General features: G+C 60.5%; 2 protein-coding genes across 5 annotated transcripts in view; one reads left to right on the plus strand and one right to left on the minus strand.

Moving 5' to 3' along the window:
- Fam131c (family with sequence similarity 131 member C) overlaps positions 1-15334 on the plus strand; it is a 16436-nt gene extending 1102 nt beyond the window's left edge. Inside the window, exons 1-7 of one of the 2 annotated variants that reach the window (XM_047564658.1) lie at positions 2913-3002; positions 10132-10247; positions 11274-11309; positions 11534-11627; positions 13402-13584; positions 13735-13845; positions 14504-15334. In XM_047564658.1, coding sequence (XP_047420614.1) covers positions 10164-10247; positions 11274-11309; positions 11534-11627; positions 13402-13584; positions 13735-13845; positions 14504-14781 — 786 coding nt within the window. In that variant the 5' untranslated portion in view covers positions 2913-3002; positions 10132-10163 and the 3' untranslated portion in view covers positions 14782-15334. Of the gene's footprint in view, positions 1-2912; positions 3003-10131; positions 10248-11273; positions 11310-11533; positions 11628-13401; positions 13585-13734; positions 13846-14503 lie in introns of those variants that run through there. The other variant, XM_047564668.1, reaches the window with a different exon arrangement.
- A 246-nt stretch (positions 15335-15580) lies between these two features.
- Positions 15581-26272, minus strand: Clcnka (chloride voltage-gated channel Ka). Of its 3 annotated transcripts, none has more exons than XM_047557053.1 (20): positions 26150-26272; positions 25532-25638; positions 24833-24961; positions 23910-24038; positions 23245-23384; positions 22920-22997; positions 22758-22836; positions 22143-22268; positions 21805-21889; positions 21612-21713; positions 21066-21150; positions 20685-20858; positions 20217-20286; positions 19945-20055; positions 19396-19609; positions 18582-18715; positions 17394-17482; positions 17163-17246; positions 16486-16572; positions 15581-16188 (listed from the first exon to the last, which is right to left on the minus strand). In XM_047557053.1, exons 1-20 carry the CDS (start codon positions 26158-26160, stop codon positions 16141-16143), a joined length of 2082 nt encoding a protein of 693 aa, XP_047413009.1. In that variant the 5' UTR covers positions 26161-26272; the 3' UTR covers positions 15581-16140. The 3 variants fall into 3 exon arrangements, with proteins under 3 accessions (XP_047413009.1, XP_047412993.1, XP_047413001.1); XM_047557037.1 differs by having other exon boundaries at positions 21066-21183; XM_047557045.1 differs by having other exon boundaries at positions 15581-16208; positions 21066-21183.

The raw sequence follows: 26272 nt of genomic DNA on the forward strand, positions 1-26272 counted from the left end.
CAGGGCAGGGCGTGGGGTTGCCTTTGGCATTGTCTCAAGCTCTCTGGGCTGAGGCCACATCCACTGACCCCAATCACAAGTGGTGGGGGGCCACCACCCCACCTGTCACCCCAGTAGCTTATTCAGGTGCTTGTGGGAGGGGCTGGGCGGCCCTGGAGGGGACCCTCAACACTTGGTGGAGGTTAAGGAGGGAGCACAATACTCCTTCTCCATCTTCGGGACTCTAGGGGCTCTGCTCACTAGTTCATGGGGCATTCGGGAAGGTGGCTCAGGATGTCTCTGAAAGGTGTCAGAGGTGGGATCACAAGTCGGGGAGAGGAAGGAGCAGCTGGCTGTGTGGGGTTTGGTGGCCCTTCACTATGCTGATACCACCTACGCCGTGCCAGGCACTGTAGGGAACCCCAGCGAGGAACCCAGCAGAGTCCCTGGTCTGTGAGGCCAGTGACCGAGAGGGAGAGGAAGGCGGCTATCAGAGCAGAGTTGAAGGTTCTCTAGGAGTCACAGGCTCTCAGCGTCCCATGTCCCCAAGGGCTCTGACCATCTCCAGTGGGACCAGCTCTAGGTGGTAGGGATCTGGGTATTTCCTCAGTGACTGTGCTTCGTCCCCCTGACTTGGCCATCCCATGCCAGGTCCCATGGACACCCAGCTGCAGTGAACTCGTCTGTGGGCTGAGCAGAGGTCAGAGGCCAGGGAGGAGGAGATGCCTGTCAAGGACAGGCCGAGGCTGAGGCCTGAGTCCCCTGACCACACCCGATGCTCCCCTACGGCACGCTCTGCTGGGGTTGTTTGAGGTCACACTGGCCGAGGTGCACCTCTGTACTCTTCCTTTTGCATCACGGGCCTCCCGAATGCTACCCAGATCTGCTTGTGTATTCCAACCTTGTCGCTCTCCTGAGGGACCGTGGTCCCTTAACACACCCAGGCCAGTTGGATAGAGAAGGGGAACTAGAGAGACAGAGGGGGACCAGCGTTCCAAAGCTGCTGGGTGGAGGCCGCCCCTCCTCCAATTGTCACCAATTGTCTGAGTGCTTACAGTTGACTGAATACTAGTCTGAAAATTTTAGGAACAAAAAGTTAACCTGGGTTATATACTACCATAGTCCCCATTTTACAAAGGGGAAAACTGAGGCAGAAGGCGGTTGAATGACTTGCCCAGGGCCACGTAGCTAGGAAACAGCAAAGCCAGCTCCCTGGCGCTCTGGCTCCAGAGCCTGGGTCCGGAGTCTTGGCATCGCTCAGCTCCCTCGGTCCCTTGCTGGCACCTGTCCTGCTGCCCTTGAACTGCAGACTTTTGTGGGTTCCTGAGCACCCCCAGCGGGTGTCCACATCTGCACCAGGTGTTAAGAACAGCTCCTGTGTGCCAAGGCCAGAAGCATAGGCTGAAGTGGAGGCCGCTGACCAGGAGCCTTGTACCGATGGCCACTGCAAGTCTGGCATCCGCACCCAGCTGGGGCTGCCCAGGCCCAGGCCACGCCTGAGAGAGCCATGCCTTGGGCTGTTGGCTCCTGCATCCTGGGCTGGGCAACCAGGAGAGAGAGGCTGCTGGGCTTGAGTCCCGCCACTCACTAGCTCCGTGACCCCCAGCAAGTGGCTTAACCTTGTGTGGGCACCTCAGGGTTCTCGTCTCTAAACTGGAAATACAGCAGTGTGGTTGTCATAGATTGCTGGGAACATGTAGTGGCTTAATTCACCAGGACCTGCCACGTGGTCCGCGCTCATGAGCATGAGCTATTACTCCCATTTTTAATTTGTATGAGCAGCCTTCTGTGCAGACAGCCAGCCCAGACCTTCCTGGCTGGACAGGGGAGCCATAGAGACAGGGCTCCAGCCCACCTCACTGGGAAGTGGCAGGGCTGGCACTCGAGGTACTGAGGACAGCGCAAAAGTGATTGGGACCAGATTAAGGCAACAAACGCTGTTTCCAGGAGCTATTTTGTGTTCGTTATCTATTTTTAAGCTACCATTTGTTGGGAGTGTCTCCTGAGCCGGGCTGAGCCTTTGCTCTCCTGACCTAGTTAGTTCTCCTTCAACCCCGGGAGGGGGAAGTGGGGCTCAGAGACGGGCAGAGCCTTACCTTGGGTCACCCAGCCAAGGCATGGAGAGACAGATTCGAACCCAGGCTGGGGAGGGGCTGGAAGCTGAGTGCTCCTTGCTTTCTTGTGTCCCCCCATAGTCAGGTACTCGGTGCATGACCAATGCTTAACGCCGACCTTCTGGAATAATTCAAATGGCTCATGTTTGGCTGGGGCTCTTCTGCCACCACCAGTAGCAAACTGCCCACCCCCATGCCCTTGATCCTGTGACCGTCTCCCTTCTGTTCCAACCCTCTCCTCCAGACCAACTGCGCAATCTCCTGGTCTCACCCTGGAGGTCACAATACAGTGGACACGAAGAGGCTGTGCATTCAGAAGTGAGAGAATGAGGATTTTCTTCTGGAAGGTCAAATGTCCATATGTCTAAGAGAAAGCACGGGCTCTGGGGGGCCAACCAGAGCCACCCACAAACCCGCAGTCCTAGCATTGCCCGTGAGCAGCCTGGTCCTGGGCACTTGGGGAGAGTGAGGAGAGGACAGAGGGAACCTTGCCCTTTAGTGCTCAGAGTCTGATGAGAGATGGAGCCCTGCCTCTGGGGGAGTCGGGACACGCACACAGGCTTGGAAAAGTGGCCCGCAGCCCCTCCCGGAGACAGCAGTGCTTAGTGGCTGGAGCACATGCTTTGGAGTTTCAGACTGACCTAGGTTTGAACCCATCTCTGTCACTTGCCATCTGGTGACCTCACATAAGGGACTGAGCCTTGCTGAGTCTTGCCGAGCCTCAGTTTCCCCATCTGTGAAGTGGGCACCACAGTGAAGACTGAATGAGAGGCAACGGGGGATGGCCTAGGACAGCACCTGGCACAGAGTGTCCTCCACAGTGACCTGCTGCCAGGCCTGGCCCATGAGAGCCGCTGGTGAGGGAGGCGCCAGATACAGGAGGCCCAGCTGCCCAGGTCGCCCGAGGAGGTGAGGCCGGAGCAGGCTGCTCCAAGGGGCTGGCACCGGCTGGCAAAAAACCTGGGAAGGAACTGGGTGTGTGCCAGTCCTTGCTGGGGGTGGAAAGGGACCCCTGAGCTTCTCTGAGCAGAACCAACCCAAGCATGGAGCTGTCATTGTGGCCCAGGTGACTTGTAAACAAATGTCCCAGGGAGCAGAGGACACTCAGTCCACTTGAAACCCAGCGTCTGCCAAGCTCTGTGACCTGCTCCCAGGGCAGCTGGTGACTCACCAGACAGAGGCCAGGGACCCCAGGGCGAGCACCGTCCTGGGACAGGACTAGACCAGTGGCTTGTGGGGACCTGTCCCATGGTCTGGGAGACACCGAGGCAGAGGGACGAAGCAGCTACCATGGAGGAAGTGCTTCCTGCATCCCACAGATGAGATGTGGTGCCCTACCCGCCCTACCCCGGGGCTGGGAGGGACAGCGGGGACCAAAGCCCGGACAGACCCAGAGGGCACGTACCCAGCCGTAATGGCTGGAGGTGGCACCGCGCACATTTGGCCACAGGTGCCCTAGAAGCTTAGAGGCCGAGCCAGTGGCTGACCAGGGAGCGGCAGTGTGAGGGGCTTTGGGCCCAGGGCACTGTTGGTGCCCTCGCTGGGCTGCTGGGAAGAGCAGGGTTGAGCTGGGCGCCCTGTGGCCTCCCGGAGTGCAGAACCCTGGGGACTCTGGGAGCAGATGACAATCATGGTGACTAATGGGCTGGGACACAGCCCCAAAGACCAGCCGCAGGCACTGGGGCCTCCGAGGCAGATGAGGGGAGCCCAAGAGGTCGGGCTGCCCTGCAGACTCACCCAGGGAACAAGCGGGTGAGGCTGTGAGGAGCTTCGCAGCAAGAGGGGTCTAGGTGGAACCTCAGAATGGACCGGCGGTTGGCCTGGCGTCTGATGGAGGCCCTCATAGGAAGGCAGGAAGCACCCTGGCTAGGTGGAGGGGAAGCTCTGGCGAGGGCAGAGGGAGGGAGGAAACATCTGGATGCTACCCCTCTCCTTGAAGGATCAAGAGGGCCCTCCACGTTGCTGTGGCAACCAGAGGCCTGTCACTCCTGTGGCGGGGGCAGGAGTGGGAGGAAGCAGGTCCTCCAAAGGGCCTCAGACCTTGAGGTCAGGGGAGAAAGAAAGGGACGACCCCAAAGCTCCCTGGGGAGAGGGAGGTAGCCACAAAGCAGGAGCCAGCGTCCTTTGGGCTGCCCCAACCCCCACCCCACATGAAATTCTGTGTTTTTCCAGTTGCTAGTGGCAGTGACGTGGCCGGTCCCAGCTGGGCTAAGAGCAGCCTGTGATTTCACCCTAGGCTGGTTCATTACCTGACGTCGCCATGGCAACCAGCCTGTGACATCACGGGGCCAAAGTCCTCTGGGGAGAAAGCAACTTTCGCAGAGGCACCTGCACCCCAACTGAGGTGGGGCAGGCAGGCTGGGGAGGGGCTGGGAGCCAGGAGTCCCAAGGCCACCACCAACCATGGCACGGCATGACCTTGTTCAAGTCATGTTTCTGCCAGGCCTGGTGTCACCCCCCGCAACCTGCTCTGAGCTGGCTTCCCTTTCCACCAGCTGCACTCTCCTCTGCTTTGCAGCTGGAGAACTTAAACACAGCTTCGGGGGACCATCAGGGACCCTTGACATCTAGTACCTCTCAAAGTTCCTAGGGACAGCTCGTAGCCTGTGCCACCCAGCCTGCAGCTTGGCGGAACCCCAACTTGCAATAACACACAGAGTCTCCCCACCCTCACATGTGGCTACTTTCAAACTTTTGACTGGACTCATAGGAATAACTATATTTTATATTTTGCTTTTTTTTTTTTTTTTTTTTGGTACCAGGGATTGAACCCAGGGGTGCCTAACCACTGAGCCACATCCCCAGCCCTTTTTTCTGTTTTATTTAGAGACAGGGTCTCACTGAGTTGCTAAGTGCCTCGCTAATCTCCCTTGACTTTGAATTCTCAATCCTCCGGCTTCAGCCTCCCCAGTTGCTGGGATAACAGGTGTATTTTGCATTTTGACCCAGGGTGCACACCATGAAAATTCTTCCTACTTTTGTGTGCACATGCCCACACGTGTCCATGTAATTCCAGCAAAAACTTCAAGAAATAAACTTAAGCCAACTCTGCCCTAGGCTCTGTTGGTCTCTACTCAAGTCAATTCTGTGTTTTAAAAACAAACCTAGTCCGGAGGGAGTAGTGGCACACACCCATAGTCCCTGCAACTGGGGAGGCTAAGGCAGGAGGATCACAAGTTCAAGGGCAGCCTGGACAACTTAGCAAGGGCCTGTCTCAAAATAAAAACAAAAAAACTAAAAGGGCTGGGGATGTAGCTCAGTGGTAGCACATCCCTGGGTTCAATCCCCAGCACTGCAAATAATAATAATAATTATTATTTTAAAAAAATATATATGGTAAACATATATAGACAATGGCATGCATAGCATACTGAAGGATGCCTCTCTGCCCCCCCCAGAACATTGTCTTTGTAGAGTTGGAGACTCTGAAGCCCAGAGAGGGTGACAACTATCTCAGGGTCACACAGCCAGCTCTGGGGACAAAGCAAGCTGAGCTGGGCACTGCGGTGTGCAGGCACAAGGCTCAGCCCGCAGGATCCTGTGTTCCCCTGACCTCCCTATGCCCCAATCATGGGAAGTGGGGGGCAGTTAACCTTGACCCTGCCCTGCCTTGCTTTTTCCCAGCCCCAGCCCCCGCCAACCTGGCTCTAGCTCTTCTGCCTTGCCCACCCTGCACAGCCCGGGGCAGGTCTCAGTCCTCCTGTCCCTTCTTCATTCTAAGCCAGTGCACTTTGGATGGAAACATTCATCTGGTGTCACCTCTGTGCTCACCGCCTGCTTTGCAGGCCCCGCCCCCTCTGGAGATCCCTCCCTCCACTGACATGCTGGGGTCTGAGAGGAAGGGCCAGGAGTTTGGTTTACCTGAGGCCCTAGTGGTTTCTCTTGACTCCCGCTGGCTGGCTGTTGAGGCCCTAAATATTCCTACCTTCTTCCTTGAAAGAAGTATTTATTGAGTACCTACTATGTGCCAGACCCTATGGCAGATGCTGAGGCTGGCAAGGTGAATGAGATGGACGGAGTCCAGGCCTCACAGAGCTTGTGTTCTGGTGAAGGAGTTGCTGGACACACGTGAGATACAGCATGCTGAGTGTGTGGCCGAGCCAGACAGGCCAAAGGGATGGAAGGGCAGGTGTCATGTCAATTAAAATGGCTGGGGGGGTTGAACAGAGACCCGAATGGAACAAGAGAGTGGGTCTGCAGTCATCTGAGAGGAGAGTTCCAGATGGAGGGAGCGGAGAGCCAGTGCAAAGGCCCTGAGGCAGTGGTGTGCTGGGCCTGCCTGTCTCAGGGAAGCTCATGATCATCAGCAGAATGGTCAGTGCGACCAGAGTGGAGAAAGGAGGCAGTGGGATGAGGTGGGACAGGGTCCTTAGGTTGCATGGGTGAGTTCTTCAAGAGATATTTGGGGGGACCTTCCTCCCCACAGGGCCTGTCAGTGCAGATCTGCTCTGGCTAGACCTCCTTCATTCCCACCAACTCTCCCATCCTCCTAAGTCTCCAGCCTCCAGCCTCTTGCCCTGGGGTCCCCTTGCACCACCAGTAGCCCTCTTTGGGGATTCCAGCGAGACCCGAACATGACACTTCCTCATTGCTGACCCTTGAAAACTCCAGTCCTGGTCACGTCGGGGAGGGAGGGAGGGCTGGCTGCCCCGCTGCCTGCCCAGCCCCACCACAGTCTCTGGTGGTCACAGAGACGTCCAGCGGGGTCTCTCCTCTGTGGGCATCTTCTGGGAGCCCCTCTTCTGGTGTGTGGGTGACATGGGCAAGCTCAGTGGGTGGCTGTGCAGCAGTCTATTTCAGCACCTCAGAGGTGTCTGCTCCCCCATCCCTGTTGAGAGTGACTTTCTTCAAGACATGGGGTCCCCAGGGCCTCTCCGTTTCCAGTTTTGGATGCTGCTAGGCGATTCCTGAAGAACAAGAGCTGCCTCCCTCGACTGCCCATTTTACGGATGAGTCCAGGGAGGGAAAGTCCCTCGCTGTAGGCCCATGAGTAGTGAAGGGTGGGCTGGGCTGACTGGTGTTCAGGGCGGTTCCTCAGAAGCAGACCCTGAAATGAGAATTAGGGTGCCGCTGATGTGTGAAGGACGCCTTCCAGAGGAGCCGGGAGGAAGAGGGGGAGCTGGAGGCGAGGTCTCAGGCCATCCTGCAGGGGGCGCTGGAGAGTCAGTAAAGTGGAATTTCCCGATGGCAGAGAAGGAGCTGGGGGCCAGTGCTGGTCATTGGCTAGGGCCACACAGGGAGGGGGCCATAAATCCTCAGGAGCAGTCAGGTGCTGCTTGGTCAAAGACAGATGGCATATGTATTGGTGGTCCCAGAAGATGATACCGGAGCCGAAAAATTCCTATCTCCTTGTAATGCAGAACATCCCCCATCCCAGCCCAGTGCATTGCCCCTGTGTGTGTGTGTGTGTGTGTGTGTGAACAAACTAACCTATGCCACAGTATCAAAAAACAGCAATGCACTAACCATGTGTAGCACACAATACTTGATAGAAATAATAGATGAGGGCTGGGGATATAGCTCAGTTGGTAGAGTGCTTGCCTTGCATGCACAAGGCCCTGGGTTCAATCCCCAGCACCGCAAAAAAAAAAAAAAAAAAAAAAAAAAAAACCAGAAATAATAGATGATACTGTCACCAGCTTAAGTATTTACTAGACTAACTTGTTATCTTTTGGGGGGAATCGAACCCAGGACTTTGCTCATGCTGAGCATGCGCTCTGTGCTGAGCTCCAGCCCCGGCCCCTGTCCTTGTTTTAGAGTGCGGTCCTATGTTTTCTCTTCTTCTTTTTCCAGCAGTGCTGGGGACGGAACCCAGGACTCTGCTCACACTAGGCAAGCACTGTGCCACCACGGGACATCCCCAGCCCGGTGGACTCCCACTTATTAAAGAAGAGTTCACTGGGAACCCGTCTGGGGAAGGTCCTTCAGTCCATCCAGCAGATGGACTCCCCACTGGGACAAGATGATCCTGACCCTCTGTAACCTGGGCTCATGTGTGCGTTTGTGTCTTAGGTCTTAAAACCCAGGGCCTGGGCGTGCTGAGCACACACTCTATCACTGAGTCCCACTCCCAGCCCTGTGTCTTAGTGTCTTTTTTTTTTTTTTGGCAGTGCTGGGGATTGAACCCGTGCTAGGCAAGTACCTACTGCCGAGCTCCATCCCCGGCCCTTTTTTATTGTTTTATCTTGAGACAGGGTCTTGCTAAGTTGCTGAGGCTGGCTTGGAACTTGCCACCTCCTTTCTCAGTCTCCCGAGTGGCTGGGGCTGTTTATGAATTTGGTGCAGCTGAGCATACTCGGTGCACAAAGGCTCCAGGAGTGCACAGCCGTCTCCTTGACCTTCACAAGCACTTAGGGACTCCCAGGCAGCTGCAGTCCTGCAAGCTCCGTGCGTGGCAGGCGTGCGGCGCGGGTGTGCCGCTTTTTACCTTTTATGCCGTCCTCCTGCTGCACCTCTTCCGAGGTCAGATATGCTTAGGAACAGGGCGCCGAGCACTGTGTCACCACTACTTCAGTCTTAGGTGCCGTAACGCGCCTTGCGGGTGTGCGCCCAGAGCAGGCGGCTGCACCACAAACGGGCCCGGGGTGTAGCTGCGCCACTGAGGATGGCGCGACACGGTCCCAGGATGATGAAATCACTTAGCAGCCCTTTTCTCGGAACTCATCCCCACCCTGAAGGGACGCACAACTGTGTGTCCACTAGCCCCAGGCAGCCTTCCCAGAGAGGCAGAGACGCTGCCCACCAGGAGGAAAGCCCATGGGGGTGGGCACACAAACAGGAGGAAGGGATCCAGAGACACGGGGTGGAACATCCACCTTATCCCCAACCCCAGGGACCTGCCTGACCTGGGCTGTAACTGCCCTGCACGTCTGGGTGGAGGGAGGACTGAGAGAGTTGTGCAGAAGCCACAGTGAGGACAGGGACGGAAGAATCTGGAATAGACACGGGCCAGAGAACCCAGAGGACTTGTGCATTTTCTGAATGACGTTGGGGGAGAACAGAAAGGCAGGACTGAGAAAATCCACCAGAAGTTGGTAATTCAGACTAGGCCCAAATGAGGAGCCAGGGCTGGGCACACGAGTGGAGGCGTCTTTTGGGGAATATGGACATTTTAACAATATTAATTCTTCCAATCCATGAACATGGGATATCTTTCCATTTTTTGTGTGTCCTCTGACTTTTTTCCACCAATATCTTGTAATTTTCATTGTAGAGACCATTCATTTCTTGGTTAAATTTATTTTTTGTAGGTGCTGTGAATGGGATGATTTCTTTCTCAGTACGTTTATTATTGGTGTATAAAAAAGCTACTAATTTTTTTCATTAAAATATTTACTTTTATGGACACATTTTGATTCATTGTACACAAATGGGGTACAACTTTTCATTTCTATGGTTGTACACAATGCAGATTCACACCATTCATGTAATCATACATATATCTATATAGGGTAATACTGTCTGTTTCATTCTATGTTTTTCCATCCCCACCCCCCTTTTTCCTCTACAGCATCCAACATTCCTTCATTCTTTTCTTCCCCCATCACCCCCCTCATTATACATTGTCATGCACTTATCAGAGAAAACATTCAGCCTTTGGTTTTTTGGGCTTGGCCTATTTCACTTAGCATGGTATTTTCCAACTTCATCCATTTACCAGCAAATGCCATAATTTTCTTCTTCTTTATGACTGAGTAATATTCCATTGTGTATATATACCACAGTTTCTTTATCCATTCATCAACTGAAGGGCATCTAGTTTGGTTCCACAATCTAGCTATTGTGAACTGAGCTAAAAGCTACTAATTTTTATGTGTGGATTTTTGCATCCTGCAGTCTTACTGAATTTGTTTATCATTTCAATCATTTTTTGGTGGAGTTTTTAGATTTTTGTCTGTATAAAATCATGCCATCTGCAAGCAGAGATAGTTTGACTTCCTCCTTTCCTCCTCAGATGCCCTTTATTTCTTGCTTCTGCCTTCATTGCTCTGTCTAAGGCTGGGCCTTTCTAAGTATCTCCTCTCCTTCCTGTTTCCAGATCTGTTCACAAGTGCCCACAAAGACTGCCCCATGCCCCAGGGCACGGAGCCCGGGAACCCAGACCTGCCCTCCAGATACCCACCCACCATTGCTCCAGGACATGTCACTGGCAAGGTAACTGATCACTCATCATACCCCCTCCTGCCTGTTCCCTGGTTCCTAGACTGACGCCTCAGATCCCCACAGGGAGCAGAAACCATTCCAGGCTCCTTCCTTCCCTGCCCAACTCAGCATCTCCCTGCAGCACTGGGGCCCTGCCCTTGAGGTTTGCTATTCGGCCCAATAAGGTTCTGGATTGACCTGGGCCTCCAGGGACTGGGTCAGGCCTGTTTAGAAAAGATAATTCTCGAGGGTCTTCTCGCCCAGATTAACCCAGCCCTGCAGACACAGGGCTGTACCACCCTCTCAAAAACAGAAGAATGGAATTCTCAGTGCCGGTGGATGAGGAAGACGTTAGGGGACCAGATCCTGGTGCATGAGTTCCATCCTGCCCCACAGATTGTGGCTTGAACTCCCAGTTGACACAGCTATTTTTTTTTCTTGAGCACCTACTGCATGCAGAGTGCTGTGGTGGGCACTTAGTTTCATATCACTTATGCTTCAGCACAAACCTGGGGTTGAATTTAGACAGTCACCCCTCCACAGAGGAAGAACTGAGGTTCTGCCGGGCGCAGTGGCGCATGCCTGTGATCCCAGCAGCTCAGGAGGCTGAGGCAGGAGGACCGAGAGTTCAAAGCCAGCCTCAGCAGAAAGCCAGGCACTAAGCAACTCAGTGAAATCTTGTCTCTAAATAAAATACAAAATAGGGCTGGGGACATGGCTCAGTGGTCGAGTGCCCCTGAATTCAGTCCCCAGCATCCCCCCTCAAAAAAAAGAGGTTCTGAAGGTAGAGACACCCAGCTAGAAATGACGAAGTGGAAATCCACACCTGGGTCTGATCTACTGCCCGTACCGGCCGCCTGTCCTCCCGGTGGCTCTCCCCTCTGCTGCCAGGGGACACCAGGCTGTGACCCGTGAGTGGGCAGACCTGACCCCATGGAGCACCCAGGCTGACCCACCCTCCCCTGGGGAGCCCGGGCTCAGCCATCTGCTGGCGAGGGCTGCCGGCCCTGCCTGACCCTCCTTCTCCTCTTGCTTTAGGACAAACAGATGGATTTCTGTTGGGATCCTTGGCAGGTCAGTGCACTTGCCGCCCCCAGCTTAGCCAGCCAGCTGACACCATGTGCACCTGCTGTGCCCAGCCCGGGCCCACATCCCGCCAGCCCGGGCCGGGCAGGACCTCCCCGGTTTTACCTGCCCTCTCCCGGCCCACCGCCCAGGGGCCTGGGGTGGGCTGGTGACGGCGGTGGGGACGCCCTCCCGCAGTCTGCCTTCCGCTCACCCCTCCCTGCTTCCTGCAGAGGTGCTTCCAGACCACCAACGGCTACCTGTCCGACTCCAGAGCCTGCTCCAGCAACTACAGCGTGGCCGCCCTGGCCACCTCGTCCCTCGTGGGTAGGTCCAGCTGCCCCTCCTGTCCTTGCCGCTCACGTGCTGCCCCTTGTCCATGAACCGGGGACGGCCGAGCTGAACCCAGCTGGAGGATGGGGCCCCTCGGCTTCCTTGTTGTCCAAATGCCAGGCTCCATGCTGGGCTCCGGCTGACTCTAGGGTTCCTGCTCCCAGGGGTTGGACTGGGTTCTGAAGACCCTCTGAGGGGATGACCGTCGGTGCCATCTCCCTGCCTCTCTGCCACCTGCGTCAGGGACCTGGAATGGGAACCCTGCACTGAGGGTTCACTCTCAGGGGAGCCCAGGGAGCGAGGGTAGCGGCCGGGGCTGCCGAAGTTGCTCAGCCTGGATGGGGTTCTGCCAGGATCTCCCGTCAGCCCCCGGAGGGGCTTGCGACACCAAGTGCCCCACAGAATGGCTTTATATCCCCACACTGGCCAGTCCTGCGTTGGCCCTGGGGGGACTCTGCCACCTGTGGCCTCTCAAGTGGGGCAGCCCCAAGGCTCAGGTGACCCTCCAGAGAGGGTGCAGGTGTCCACCAAGAAGTTCGGTGCTCGTGGGCACCCGGCCTAGAGAGGGTGGTCTGTGCCGCTCCAGGGGCTCTGCCGGGGTGACCCGGGTGCCTTCCAGGCCAGCCCACCTGTCAGCCAGCTAGGCCCCCAGGCCTCAGGCCCCTTGCATGGGGTCCCTCAGGGCTCCCAGAGGGCCTGCTGCCGCCCCCACCCCCGCAACCCCTTCCCCTGGCGGCCGGGAGCAGCGCCTCCTCCACGCCCTTGGCTGCCAGCGCTCTGCCACCCGGGGCTCAACTCTCCTCCTCCTCCTCGCCTGGGCCTGTCCTGCCTCCAGGTCCTGTTTGCCTTGTGGACACCTCACCTGTCCTGAGCGTGGCCACTCCTCACGGCCTTGTGCCACTGTGGCTTCCAGAACCCCAGGGCCCCCAGGTCTGCTCCCAGCCACGGTTAGTGGAGGCACGGGGCCATCCTGCCTGCCCTGCCCGCCTCCAGGCCTGAGGACCCCTCCTTCGTCGGCCACTTGCTTCATTCCTTCTGCGTCCACAGTGGCCCCTCGTGGTGCCCTTGTCTTCACCCTTGAACCCCATCCTCCAGCCAGGAAGCTTCCCCTGAACAGCAGGTTCAATCTGTCACTCTCCTGCTGTGCACCCCGCGCGTTAGGAGAATACTGAGCCCCCAGCCTGGCCCCTGCTGGCTCCATCTTCTGCTGCCCAGTTCTGGTGTCGTCCCAGTGTCTCCCTAGGGGGCTGGAATCACGCCTCTCATCTCTGAAATAGCCCCAGCCTTACCCCCACCTGTCCCCTCCCAACCTGCCTTCAAACTGCAGGCCGCCTCTTCCAGGAAGCCCCCCGCACCTGCTCAGCCATGCAGGTCTCCCTCTCAGCAGAGCTGAGAGCACAGAGATGCTCCTGCAGAACCGTCCAAGGGTGGACGGGGTTGGGGAGCCGCTGGGTCGGAAGGGAGGTGAGGCTGTGGCCCATCTGAGGATGGAGCGCTCAGTGGGCAGGAGCAGGACATGGGGAGGGGCTTGCGAGGTGCGGTCATACAGCAGGGGAGGGCACAGGGCCAGCGTGGTGCGGCTCCGGGAGGCGAGGGCGGGGCATGGGGAACGGACAGGTGCAGGCCGTTGGGTGGTGTGCGGCCTGGGGCTCAGGGGGCACTGGACGGATGTGTGGACGTGGGTCCAGACCCTGGGTGGCCTGAGGGCACTGGGGATCCTGAGCTGGGCCTCGCGTGGGACGGTCATCGATCGCCCTCCACGACCCAGGCGTGGTGCAGAGCATCAAGGACCACATCACCAAGCCCACGGCCATGGCACGGGGCCGGGTGGCCCACCTCATCGAGTGGAAGGGCTGGAGCGCCCAGCAGTCGGGCTGGGAGCTGTCCCCGGCCGAGGACGAGCACTACTGCTGCCTGCCGGACGAGCTGCGAGAGGCCCGCTTTGCTGCAGGTCAGCGGGGCAGGGAGGGGACAGAGGTCGCCACCCGCTGGGCATGGGGTGGGCGGGCGCTATGTGGGCGTCCTCGGCCACTCGGGCATGGCCGGCCGGCTCCCAGGCCTGCCTGTGCCCTGGGCAAGCCTGGTCTCACTGTCCCCCCAGGCGTGGCTGAGCAGTTTGCCATCACGGAGGCCACTCTGAGCGCCTGGTCCTCGCTGGACGACGAGGAGCTGCACCCTGACAGCAGCCCCCAGGACGCCGTCCCGCTCCAGGGTACAGCCTGCGGGCCCGGGTGGGCGGGAGGAGCAAAGTGCCGGCTGTTGGCTGCCCTGCCACCAGCTGCAGTGTGGCGTCCCCTTCCGTCCCTCGGCCCGGCTTCTTCCATTAGATGGGGCTGGTGGTCCTTGCTCGGCAGTGCCCTGAGCCGTGAGGACAGTCACCGTGATGCCAGAGCCACGCCCTTGCCACGCTGGGCGCTTCCTTAGTCTCCACTGCAGCCCCCGGCGGAAGATCCCCTTGTCCCCATCCCACGAATAAGGAAACCCAGGTGCTCTGAGGTCCGTCACAGCCGGTGTCAGAGCCGGATCTGGGACTGACCCCAGGCATCACCAAACCCCTTTCTGGAACCCCGGGTGACGTGGGAGAGGGTCAACGAACCTGGGACCCGGGTGAAACCCGCATAAAGTCACCCAACTGGATCCTTCCTCTGACCCGGAGGGAGGGGACAGAGGTCCCGGGAGCACGGGTGTCCCAGAGCCTGCTCCTCACTGGGAAGGGGCTCAGGAATGCAGGCTGCTCATGGTCATGCCGCTCAGCAGCCGCACGCAGGACCTGGAGGCGGGTCTCCTGCTCTCACGCTCCCTCGCGTTCCCAGAGGGCAAGGAGCAGGAGGCCGGCCTCCAGCCACCCCGCGCCCCCTTTGGTTTTCCAGACCTGGAGAGCGTCTACCTTCAGGACAGCCTTCTGAGTGTCCCCTCGCAGGACGACAGTCTCCTGGCCTTCTCCTCCCCCGGCCTCTCCACGGACGGCTGGCCCTCTCCCCAGGAGCCCCCCATCACAGCTGCCAGCCCACAGTCGCCCAGCTCTGAACAGCAGCATCGGCGGCAGCTGCTGGGGTGCCCGGGGCCTGGTGGCGGGGTCCACCTGCAGGACTCCCTGCCCTCAGTGAACAGCGGCTTCCTCTCCGAGGACGAGGTGTTCTATAACTGAGGCTGGCCACTCTGGTCCAGCGTCTGGCTGGCTTGGCTGGTGGGCGGCCCAGGAGGGCCGGGACCCTGGGGTCAGTGTTGGGCATCTCTTGACCCCTCGGGGGAATGGGGGCCGGCACTCCTGTGGACCACTCTGTGCCTCCGTGACCTGCCCAGCCGTGGAAGCCATGCTCTCCCTCCTCCTGTACTTGGCTCAGGTGGGCACCTTCCCTCCAGGTTTCCGCCCTCGGTGAGTTCCAGGACTCTCAGCAGACGCCAGGGCAGCTGGCCCTGGGGAGGCTAACAACTGGGCCTCCAGGGAGACCACCATGAGAAGGACTGGGAGGCCATCTGGGGCCTGGGACCCCGCCTGGAGCCTGGCTCAGCTCCTCCCTACTCCCTCTGTGCATCTGTCCCATCAAAGATGGGGTGGGCTCTACGGGTAGCTAAGCCCGCTCCTCGGCTGTCCCTGGAGTGTCTGTTCCTTACTCTCTCAGCCTGCTTCCTTGGTGTCCTGTCCCCCAACCACCCCATCTCCCTCAAGGTTCTCTGGTGACATTAAAGTGGTGGATCCACCCTGGATGAACTTGGCCTGCTCTCTGTTCCTGAAGGCACGTCCTTGGGCCCCTGTCTAGAGGAAACAGGGAAGGTTTCTACTCCCCAAAAACACATACGGCTGGTCACCCTGCTGCCACCCACATGGGAGAGGCCCCGTGGAGGATACCCAAGGCTCATGGACTCCCCAAGGAGCACAACCCAAGGACCCCACTTTACCAGCCACGGCTCAGCCAAGGAGACCAGGGCTGGAGCAACAGTCATTGTGCAGGGGTCCTGTTTATTCACGAGGACAAGCATCAGAGGGCCTGGTGGGGGGGTGCTCTCCCCAACATCTCCCTGCTGGGGAGTAGTACCCAAGGAGGAGACCAGGGGTTCAGGCCTGCAAAACCCAGATGGCCACCGGCAGCCTCAAGAGCTCACTCTGGGCTAGCACAGGTGAGCTGAGGAGCCAGCCCGGGAGCAGTGAGCAGGGATGGACGGCAGCCCGGGACAGCTTTGTTCCTCAGGAGCGTCTTGGGGGATGTAGACAACCCCCAGAAAGCAGAGGTGCCAGCCCTTGGTGACAGTGTACGTGAGTCCCCTTCATTCCTGAACGTGACGATCTCTCACTGAGCACCCCTGGCCCCTCACACCGCAGCTCCATCCAGTGTGGGATTTGTCCTTGGGGCAGTGACTGCTGTGGGCCCCCAGGATGGGACACAGCAGATGCTCCATCGAGCAGCTGAGCTGGGCTGGAGGGGCGGGTGGGTTGTGGCGGGAAGAGAGGAAGGTCTCGGCCCGCCCGTCTCGGGGCTCGGGGGCCCTCTTTCATCCTCCGTGGGGCTCACTTCGGGGCTGGTGGATTTGTCAGGCTGGAAATCGCCTTCTTCAACTGCGATAGAGGAAATGGGGCTGGGGAGGAAGCCCGTGGAGCAGGCTCAGTGGGGTCTGGCGTGGCGATTCCCCTGGGGGTGGATTCTCAGGCCAGCGCTGGAGCTACGCCTCGGGGTTGTGCAGAGGGGTCCCCGCAGCCTAGGGTGGCAGGCTGGCTGTTAGGGGCAGCCAGACCCAGTGGCCACACTGGCCCAGGTATGGGGCTTATCAAAGTCCTGTGAGGCCCCCAAAACCTTGAATGGAAGGATGTTGGTGCCCCCCACCCCACACGGCCCTGCCCTTGAGACCCTGGTACCTCCACCCAGGACACGGAGCCCACGGCTCTGCCCCGCGACGTCACGAAGAGAGACTGAAGGTTCAACAGCTCAAAGAGGTTGTGTGTCTGGAGGAAGGTTGGCAGGAAATGTGGGTGGGCAGGGAGACCGGCTCTGGTCTCCTCCCCATCTCCGCAGGGACCTGTGAGGTGGGGCAGGCGGGCGGGCGGGGGAGAGGGACCTGGCCGGCAATGTCTAACATGACCACCAGGGGCCGCCAGAGTCCACACAAGGAGCCGGGCAAGGCTCCAGTGGAAAGGTGGCCTTTATCAGCAGGGTCCCCTGGTAGGGAGGTTGTGGCCACCCCAGACTCCGGCTCTGCTCCTGCCCTCCCCTCCCCTACTCCATGCCGGGCTCTGTCCTGAGTGAAGATCACACAGGGAGCGTGTGGTGGACGTAAAATCAACACCCACGGTGCCTCAACGTGAGAACCCCTCTCCACCCAGCGGCTGTTTCCCAGGCCTCCTGCTTCCCTGCTTCATGGCCTCAACAACCCTGGCAGTGAGGGGCAGGCAGGTGAGACTGCTGTGCCCTCTGCAGAGGAGGAACAGACCCAGGGGGAGGAAAGCAGCACAGCGCAGGGGAGAGGCTGCAAACTGTCCCCATCTGTCCACCCCAGAGTCCAGGTCTGCCCACAGTCTCTAATGCACCCCCTTACCTGGTGCAGTGAGGTCTCTGGGGACAGCTGCAGGGTCACTGGCTCTGTGGGGCAGCCCCCTGCCAAGATGTCCTGGAGACACCGCTGGAAATGGAGGACACGGTGGGGACCAGGACCAGCCTCCCTCCCCATGTGCCACTCTCAGGCCACCTGTCCAGCAAGTCAGCTGGCCTCCCCTTACTGCCCTGCTGACCTCCCCCACCCATTCCGACACCCCACAAGAAGACCCACCTGTTGTCCTGGAGCCCAGGAGGGTGGCTCAGCCTGAAGGGCATGCACCAACGGGGCCCTTTGCACGATGCCCACCAGGATCTGAGATTCTAGCAAGTGGAGAGGGAGTGTGTTACGGAGCAGGAGCTCATATTTACTAAGAAGCCACGAGGTCAGGGGCAGTGCTGTGTCCCCGTGTCCGAGAAGGCAGACGCAGCCTATGGTCTGCTGTAACCCTGAGTGCCCATTTTACAAGAGGAAACTGAGGCTTTGAGGCACAGAGGTGTCCTGCCCAAGGTCACCCAGCTTCTGGTGGAGGTGTGGTAGCTGCAGGTGGTTGGGTCAGGCTGCCAGGGGCCAGGAGGGAACCTGGCCCCACTGAGATTCCCTGGGCAGGAGCAAGCTGGGGTCGCCCTGTGAGGACCTTTCTGTAGCAGGGCTGGGCTCCCTCCTCCATTTCCCTCCAGAGGCCTCAGGGCCGGCTCAGTCAGCGTAGGTAGGAGTGAACCCAGCAGGCCGCCAAGTTCTGTGATCCTACTGTGTGCTGGGGGCGCGGCAAGCCTCACTCCAGCCCTGGGTTCTCAGGGGAGTTTGCAGCACTGGGTTTGGAGGAGCCAGCTTGCTATTCAAACTTCTGTCCGGTGAAAGACAAACTGGAGGGCTGGGCTGGGGTGCAGCTCGGCGGTAGAGCCGCTGCCTCCGCCTGGTAGGTACTGGGCTTTCCAAACAGGAAAGGATGTCCCAGTTCACTCCCTCCCTGAGATTCAGTTTACATATCTTTTAACAAGAGTCACCATTTGTTTGTCTTTAAAAACACTTTTGTCACTGGCAGAGAGCACTCAGGTAGGAGATTCTGCAGGGAAGCCTGGAAGGAAGCTGCTGGAAGACCCTAGCAGTAGCCTGTCAGCCTTTCCCAACCCACAGGCCCACCAGACCTGGCTCCTGCAACGGTCCCAAGAGTTGCTCACGGGGCACCTTACAAGCACCCCTCTTCTCTCCCTTAAACGTGGTTTTTATGTCCATTTTACTGATGAAGAAACCGAAGTTCAGAGAGGTGAAGGGACTTGCCCAAGGTCACACAGCTGCTCGGCTGCAGAGCCTGGATTCAGGTTGGGATCTAAGGCCCTGGTTACCTTTTCTGGCCCTGATCCTCAGAGGCCCCAGAGGAAGGGAGAGGGAAGCGCCCACCCCGGCCCTTCCACTGGGCACCTGTGCTCTCTACCAGGGGGTACTCGGCCACATCTGTGGAGGTCACGACCTTGGCCACCTCCTCTAGCAGCGTGTCCTTGGCCAGCGTGGTGACAGTGCAGTTCATGAAGTCCTCCACAGTCACAGGGTGGGAGCTGCAGACAGAGGGATGCTTCCCTCAGGTCCTGGCGTGGGGACATCAGACCCCAGGGCACTCTGCTGGGACAGGACCCATGGGCCTCCGGTGCGGGAGGAGACCGAGGGTTGCTAGAATGAGTGACCCACAGGGCCCTGCGGTGGGCAGGAACCTGGAGACCATCTCACTGAGGGCCCTGTGTCCCCTGGCCCAGCTCCAGCTGTTTCACCCAGAAGTCTTCCTGGAGAATTTCATTTGAGGAAAGGCCATTTGGGGAAAAAAGAAACAAAACACTTCAAAGCTTGGAAGCCTCGGAGTAGCCACCGCCATCCTGCAGGTGGGGACTGAGGCCTGGGGAGCTGGACCTTGACCCAGGGGCCCTGAGCCTCGGCGCCAGGCTTCTCTGTCCCACCCTGTCTGGTCGAGTGAAGGCCTCAGAGCCCTTTCCACGCCAGGTCCACCTCCAACTCCCAATGACCAAGGAGCACAGAGGAGTGGGAGGCCAGAGGGACCCTCAGATCTGGTGCTGTCTCCACGGGCCTGGAGCGGGACACGGCAGCTGCCCAAGCCCAGCTTCGTCCAGCACGTGCCGGACCCTGGGGCACCTGGGTGCCAGCCCTCCCAGCCCGCGTCCCAGGTCGGCCGCAGAGGGTCTTCTGGGGCCCCACGGCCTCAGCCAGCCTGAGGCGGCCAGCTCACCCGATGCTGCGGCCCCGAATCCAGGGCAGGTAGGGCAGTTTCTTGACAATGATGGTGCCGTCATAGAAGGACGGCTGGCAGCTCTGGGCGATGGCGTTGGCCGCCAGCACCGCCATCAGCACAGGCAGCGCGTGCACGATCTGACCTGTCAGCTCGAAGACCAGCAGAGCCGTGGAAACGGTGTGTGTCACCGCCCCGGAGAAGGCTGCAGCCCCTACAGGGCAGAGGCCGGGCGGGGGCTCAGGTGGGGGCTCAGGTGGGGGGCCAGCCTCACAGGGGGCGAGGCTAGAGTGGGAGGTGTCCAGGAGGCCCACACTGGGCACCACAGATGCGCCCCAGACCCCGGGCATGGCCAGAGGAGAGGGATGATGCACCCGGAGCAGGAAGGAGCTAAGAAAGACTTAAGAGGTGACAGGCCTCCGTGAGGGGCGGAGGTCAAATTGAGGGTCTCAGTGACCACTCACGGGCCCTGCAAAGCCACCAGCAGATTCCCAGGTCCAGCCAGCCCGTCCGTGAGGTTTGCACCCAAGCGGGGCCCTGACCGCTCACCTGCCAGAGCATAGCCGCCGGGCATGATGGGGTTGACGGCTCCTCCGGCCACGATGCCCTCGGGGAAGGCCACGGAGAGTGCCTCCCCCAAGAGGCGCCCCACGGCAGCTCCTGGCCAGACAGAGTGAACAGGGGACAGCCAGGCGGGCCTGACCCCACCGCCCTCTGTCCCTGGGACCATCCTCAGCACCACCCTGGGAGGCAGGAGGTGAACCAGGAGCCAAGGCCCCAGCACCCCTGGGCCTCCCAGACCCCCGGGGCCCCAGACTCACCAAAGATAAATATGGGCATGAAGTACCCAGCGGGAATGGGGATGGTGGTGGCCAGGATCAGCATCCAGAACTGGGGGCGGAGCCCAGAGGGCGGAGGTTAGAGGCCTCAGAGTCAGGCACGGGGCAAGGGAGGGACGGGACAGAGTGGGGGCTCCTAGGGAGGAGGAGGGACCCAGGCAGTCTCCACAGTGGACTGCCATCTGGACTGGGCTGCCATCAAGGACGGCGCTGACCAAAAGCCCTGCTGCCACTTTCCTTTCTTCCCTCTCAGCCTTCCTTGGAGGCAGAAGCAGTAACATCCCATTGTAGAGATGAAGAGACCGAGGGTCAGAGGGCCGAAGTGACTTGCCCAGGGCTCACAGTGGGCAGGGATCAGATGGGGGAGTCCAGGTGGAAGGGCTCCATGCCACCCGAGGCAGCCCCGTCCCGCGCAGAGCAGTCTGGGCTCTGCGCACACCGGGGGCCCACCTTCATGAGGAGGAAGAAGCCCAGGGTCCCGAAGACGGTGAAGCGCGGGTGGTACCATTCGAACCACAGGTTCTGGGGGTCGGGCTCGGCGGGCCAGGGCGGGGATGAGTTCCGGCTCATCAGGGCCCACGAGTTGTTGTCGAACAGAGAATCCAAATGCTCCTTCATGGACAGCTGCGCGGGCGGGCGTGGAGTTGTGTGTGTCCCCAGCTCCTACTCTGCTGCTCCCCGGCTGGGGACTTGGGGACAGCCCTGAGCTCCCTGAGCTGGCTTCATCTATAAAGTGTCACCTAGCATCTCCCTTGGGGCGCGTTCTGGGGACTAAAGAGAGAATGTTCACAGAGGGGCCCCCGCCCACCACCCCAGCCCGTTGCCCCTTACCCGGGAAGCCAGGAAGCGGCCCACGCCAGGCGGGTAGGTGATGGAGGCCAGGACCAGAGCCGCCAGGGCCGCGTACAGGGGCTTGCTGGGAGGAGGGGTCAGCTCCAGCGCTGGACTCCTCTCCCACAAGCAGAGAAGGAGTAAGGGGGCTCCTTGCCCAGGCAGGGGCCGCTCCCACCACCGGGGGACCAACCCCAAGACAAGAACTGGGCAGAGGCAGGAGGAGTAGGGCGTGGGCCAGACGCCCAGGGGAAGAGGAGGTCAGCCCACAGGACCTGGGCTGATGGAAGGGCCGCGCCAGGCCAGGGTGGGCCGGGTGTCCTGGCCTAGGGCAGGAGGAGGTCTGGGAGGGAGGTGTCTCAAGGGGGACGTGGGGACAGTGATGTGGGGACTCAAGGAGGCGACTGGGGTTAGTGTGGGGTGGGCAGAGGGGTGTCCCTAAGGGGCCCTGGCTGGTTCTCAGCTGGCTCAGTTGGGGGTGGGGCTTTGGATGCAAGGTGGGAGTTGGGGGCCCCGAGAGGTCCCCAGCCCCAGCCCAGAGCCCACCTGGTGGCCAGCAGTTTGGAGGTGAACCGATTGGTCTTGACGAAGCCTAGGAAAGTCCGCTGGCAGAAGAGGTAAGCGCAGCTCAGGACGCCGCAGATGGCCCTGGGGGCCAGGGGAGGTGAGTCCAGGGCCCCTGCCCACTGGGGCCTGGAGGAGGCCCCCAGCTGGCTCTGGGGACCCAGGCCCGGCTCACCCCAGTGCCACGAAAAAGAAGATCTCCGGCAGGTCAAAGGGCACGTCCACCGGGAAACTGGTCTTATAGAGGGAGGTGATGGTCTCTGGGGAAGGAGGGCAGTGGGGTCCCAGGTAACAGGCAGGCGGAGGTGGAAGTGAACTCGCAGCCCTGACCGCCCCCACCAGCCCCTGCCTGCCTCTCTAGGCCGCTCGGGACACCCCAGGGCCTGGTCCCTCGCCCTCCACCCCAACACCCTCCCATCCTCCCAGAAGGAGGAAAGGGGAGCAGGGGAGGGGGAGGGGGACAGGCGGAGGACGGAGGAGGACGGAGGGGGCGGAGCGGGACAGGCGGCTCACCCTGCTCGCTGCCGAAGACGGCCAGCAGGCGGAACATGAAGGCCCCGCAGGTGGCGGCGAAGAAGCCCCTCCAGTAATCCCAGACCGAGAAGTGGGAGGACACGACCTCGATGCTGAACAGGACGCCTGGGGCCACACGGCGCTCAGGACACCCGCCCGCCCCCAATCCAGGCTGCAGGAGCCCCGGGCCACCCTCCCTGACCCTCTTCTGATCTGCAGCTTGGACAGCCAGGACCACCTGTCCCCTGTGTCCTACACTGGGGCGGGGGAGGACAGGGCATGAGCCCTGGGTAGAGAGGACCCTGCTGACCAGCGAGCACCAGCCCCATTTTACTGCCGAGGAAACCAGGCTCAGAGAGGTGAACTCACTGGCACAGGTCACACAGCAGGAGCTGGACTTCAACCCACACCTGTCTAAGGTAACCCTGAAGCCGCTGGACACCTGCCAACCTCTTGGGTGGTCGTGCCCACAGCAGGACCGCAGTGAGAACCAGAATTCACCCCAATCCCTCCTCTTGACCTGGGCAGGAGGCAGCTGGTCAGTCTGGCGGAGCAAGGGAGGACAGGGGCGCACGGAACCCGAGTGCAGGGCAGGGGCGTGGGGGAGGGTCTCACCGCTGAAGGGGGCTGCGAAGACGGTGGCCACGCCCACTGCAGCCGCTGCCACCAGCATTTCGTTCTGCTTGCTCTTGTTCTGGGGGGTGGAGCCCCAGGCTCAGAGCCAGCCTCCTCCCGCCGGCCCTCCCGTTCCTCCAAGGGGCCTCCCCGGCCTCTCACCTGGGACTCCCCGATGGTCCTGGTGCGCACGCGTCCCAGGTAAGCAGCGATCATCACACTCAGGTGCACGAAGGGGCCCTGCCAAGGCGAGGCGTGGGACAGGGGCCGGGGACGGGGAGCCGACCCTCGATGCGGCTCCTCCTGGTCCCCACGGGTCCCCCTCTCACACCTTCCTCCAACCCCAGTGCCTTCCCGAGATGACTGTCCCATCTGGGACCTGGCTTGCCTCTTCTCCCAAAACTGAGCTCAAAGGCAGGACTGGCTTTGGCAGGGGTGGGGCAGAGGGGCAGGAAGCTGGGGACCCGTGCTCCACACCTGCCCGTACCACTTTGCCCAAGAAGATGGTGCTGCCGGTGGCCAGGGTGCAGGAGAGACCCACCACCTTGGCCCCAAAGTTCTTGATGTCCAGGTAGTCCTCCAAGACCACACCTGACAGGATGGTCTTCAACTCTGGGATTCCGGAACCTTGGGGCGGGAGTGGGCAGAGGCAAGAGGGTCTAGATGAGAACTCTTAACCCTCTGCCCCGGGCACAGGGTTTTCCTGTCACCAGCCTGTCGCAGCCTCATACAGCCACGTGGTTAGGATTCATAACCTCACTTGCAGATGAGGAGACTGAGGGTCAGAGAGGAGATGTGAGTTGTGTGCATTCTTCCGGTCAGGGTAGAGGGACCCCAGGGTGGACTGTCAGGCCACCCTGGAGGTGCCCGATAGCCCCACCCTCTGGAGGCAGCACTGGCTGCCTCCGTGGCTGCTCCTTGGCGCTGGCCTTGGCCCCAGCCCTTTAGGGGAGCCTGCCATGGCCAGTCCTCCCACAGGGCGAGAGGACCCTGGAGAGCCCACAGCAGCCCAGGAGCCCACATCTGGCCCTCTCGACGTGTGACTGCAAGCAGCACAGCCTGCCTCTCTGACCGCCGTGGGGTCATGGCATCATGGCTCATGCCCCACAGAGCCCAATGGGACTTCAAAAGGCTCGGTACCCCCGGACTCACCACCAGAGAAGGGCGTGATGCTCTGGGAGAAGCCGGAGGAGAAGGACAGGAGCGCCACGGGGTACATGGTCCAGGAGAGATACCGGAGCAGGTGGCTGTCCCCGATCTCCCGGTATAGCCACTTGTGCGCTGGAGATGGCCAGGTGTTAGGGAACCACCCACAGCCTCTGCAGCCCTCGGGCCTGATGCTGTGGGAGACGCTCGCTCTCCAGGAAATGGAGAGCCATGGCCACCCAGCAAGTGGCCAGCTCCCAAGAAGTGGCATGTGTAGGACCTGGGTCCCCACATCCCGGTTTTGCTACTTCTTAGCTGAGTGACCTTGGACAAGTGACTCAACCTCTCTGAGCCTTTGTTTTCCCATCTTCCAAATGAACCAGTGCGGACGCCTTCCTCACAGGGTCACCAAAGACTGAAGGAGACCCGTTGAGGCCTGAATGAGACAGGGTGTGAAGCCCCTCAGGTGACAGGTCCTCATTAGGGCAGTGAGTTCTCTAAAGAAAGTTCTTAGACCCTTCCTGCCCCGCACCCCCTCCTCCAGGGAGGCCTCAGGGTGGAGGCGGCTGAAGGACTGGCGGGGGGGACAGAAAGCTGCATACCAGATGGCCCAGGGTAACTGGCTGGGAGCAGGAAGGGAGGGTGGAGAGGGAACAGGGGGCATGAAGAGGGTGTCAGCACTCAGATGAGAGGCCTCCTGGGAGCCTTCAGGTCTCTCCCTCACTGTCCAGATGAAGTGACTGAGTCCCAGAGAGGGGTAGGAGCTTTCCCAAGGTCACACAGCAAGTCAGGAGCAAAGCCAGGACCAGCCCCAGGCCTCATCCCAGGGCCTCCCCAGACCCTGCTGCACTTGGCAGCCCATGTGGCATCCCCAGAGTGTGCCCGGAAGCCCGGGGCCAGGCAGGGTGTGCGTGCCAGGGAGGGGCTACCTCGGACCACACGCCCGATGACGAAGTTCATGGCATAGCTGATCAGGGCCATGAGCACCCCGAGGGTCATCAGGAAGTACCAGTCTTCGCCCACGCGGAACAGCTTCTGCTTCAGCCACTCCAGGCCACCTGGTAGAGCACGGGGGTCATGGCCCAGGGTGGGGCCGCAGGGACGGCCCCCTCAGGGGCCCAGGGCAGGGGGTCCAGGGTGACAGAAGGCAGCTCTGCCTCACCCGGGCCAAGGATTGGTGGCAGGTGAAGTGGCAGTGCAGAGGAAGCCAGTCTTGTTGTCCCCGCCAGAGCGCCCCTGACCCGTCCACCCTCCCACGCGCCCATACTGGGGACCTGTGGAAGCTTGCGTGGTCAAGGGGTGGCAGCTACCACCCTTGCCAGCACCCTGGCAGGTCTGGGGTCTAGAGAGCTCGTGGTCAGCAAGACCTGCACTGTCCCAGGGCCCGTGGGCCATCGACCCTCTGGGACCCGGCAACACCCGTCCACTGGCTGCCAGCCCCACCTGTAAGCCAGCCTCACTGGCCTCACGGTGGACAGCAGCCCTCGGCCGTACTTTGCCTCTTCCTGGGTCCTCGCCCGCCCTGCCACCCAGGAGAACCCGGCAGCGCTGCTCAGGGCCAAGGGCTGGGTCCGCAGGCGATGTGCCCAGGGGTCTCCCCTGGGGAGTGGGAGGGACCCAGTGCTCACCGCGGATGCCCCGGCGGACGCGGGGACACGGGCCCCACAGCTCCTGCAGCGTCACGGGGCTCCCCGGGGAGCCCTCACGCAGCCCTACCAGCTCCTCCATGGGGTCCCTGGTGAGCAGACAGACAGATGGACCCGCTGAGCGGCCCCAACCCTCCAGGACTCGGTCTCCCAAGGGGGAGGTCCCATGCTCCTCTCCGTTCCTGTGCACATGTGTGTGCGCGTGCGGCCCACGGGAGGGGACATAGGTCCCGCTGGGTCCCAAGAGGGAGGAGTGTGTGTTCTCTGCACAGGGTGGGGTTCCTAGGCACCCCCAGTCCGGCACAGGCCCCTGGTGGGTCAGAGCCTCCTCTCCCTCCCAGCTCCCTCCTGCTTTCCTGGGACCCTCGGCTGCTTCCTCAGGGCTCACTGCAGGTCCCCCACCCTGTGGCTCTGACCCCGTGCCCATCCCTTGGAGCGGCGACCCTCCCCTCAGGCGGCAGGAGGCAGGAAAAGCCCAGGCCCACAAGGAGACCCCTGGAGGGTCAAAGTGAGGTGCTGGCTCCGGGCCACCTCCTCCCGCCGTGCCCGCCCCGGCCCCGCAGGGCCACCATGTCCCTGCCCTGCTCCAGCAGCCCTCACCTGTCCGTCATCCTGTCCTGCAGTCCTGCTGTCCTGCTGTGGCCCCGACCGGCCCTCTTCTAACAGAGCCTCTTGGCTTCCAGGTCCGGTGCACCTGGACAGGTGTGCTCTCGGCCAATCGGC

This window comes from Sciurus carolinensis, chromosome 1 (assembly GCF_902686445.1).
Source record: "Sciurus carolinensis chromosome 1, mSciCar1.2, whole genome shotgun sequence".
NCBI classification, from domain to species: Eukaryota; Metazoa; Chordata; class Mammalia; order Rodentia; family Sciuridae; genus Sciurus; species Sciurus carolinensis.

Excerpts from the sequence above, each read along its gene's own strand:
- Clcnka (XM_047557037.1), bottom strand. Across the intron at positions 22,998-23,244 it reads CCATCTTCTTGGGCAAAGTG|GGCCCCTTCGTGCACCTGAG; the intron begins GTACGGGCAGGT and ends TCGCCTTGGCAG. Across the intron at positions 22,269-22,757 it reads CTTCGCAGCCCCCTTCAGCG|GCGTCCTGTTCAGCATCGAG; the intron begins GTGAGACCCTCC and ends GTGTGGCCCCAG.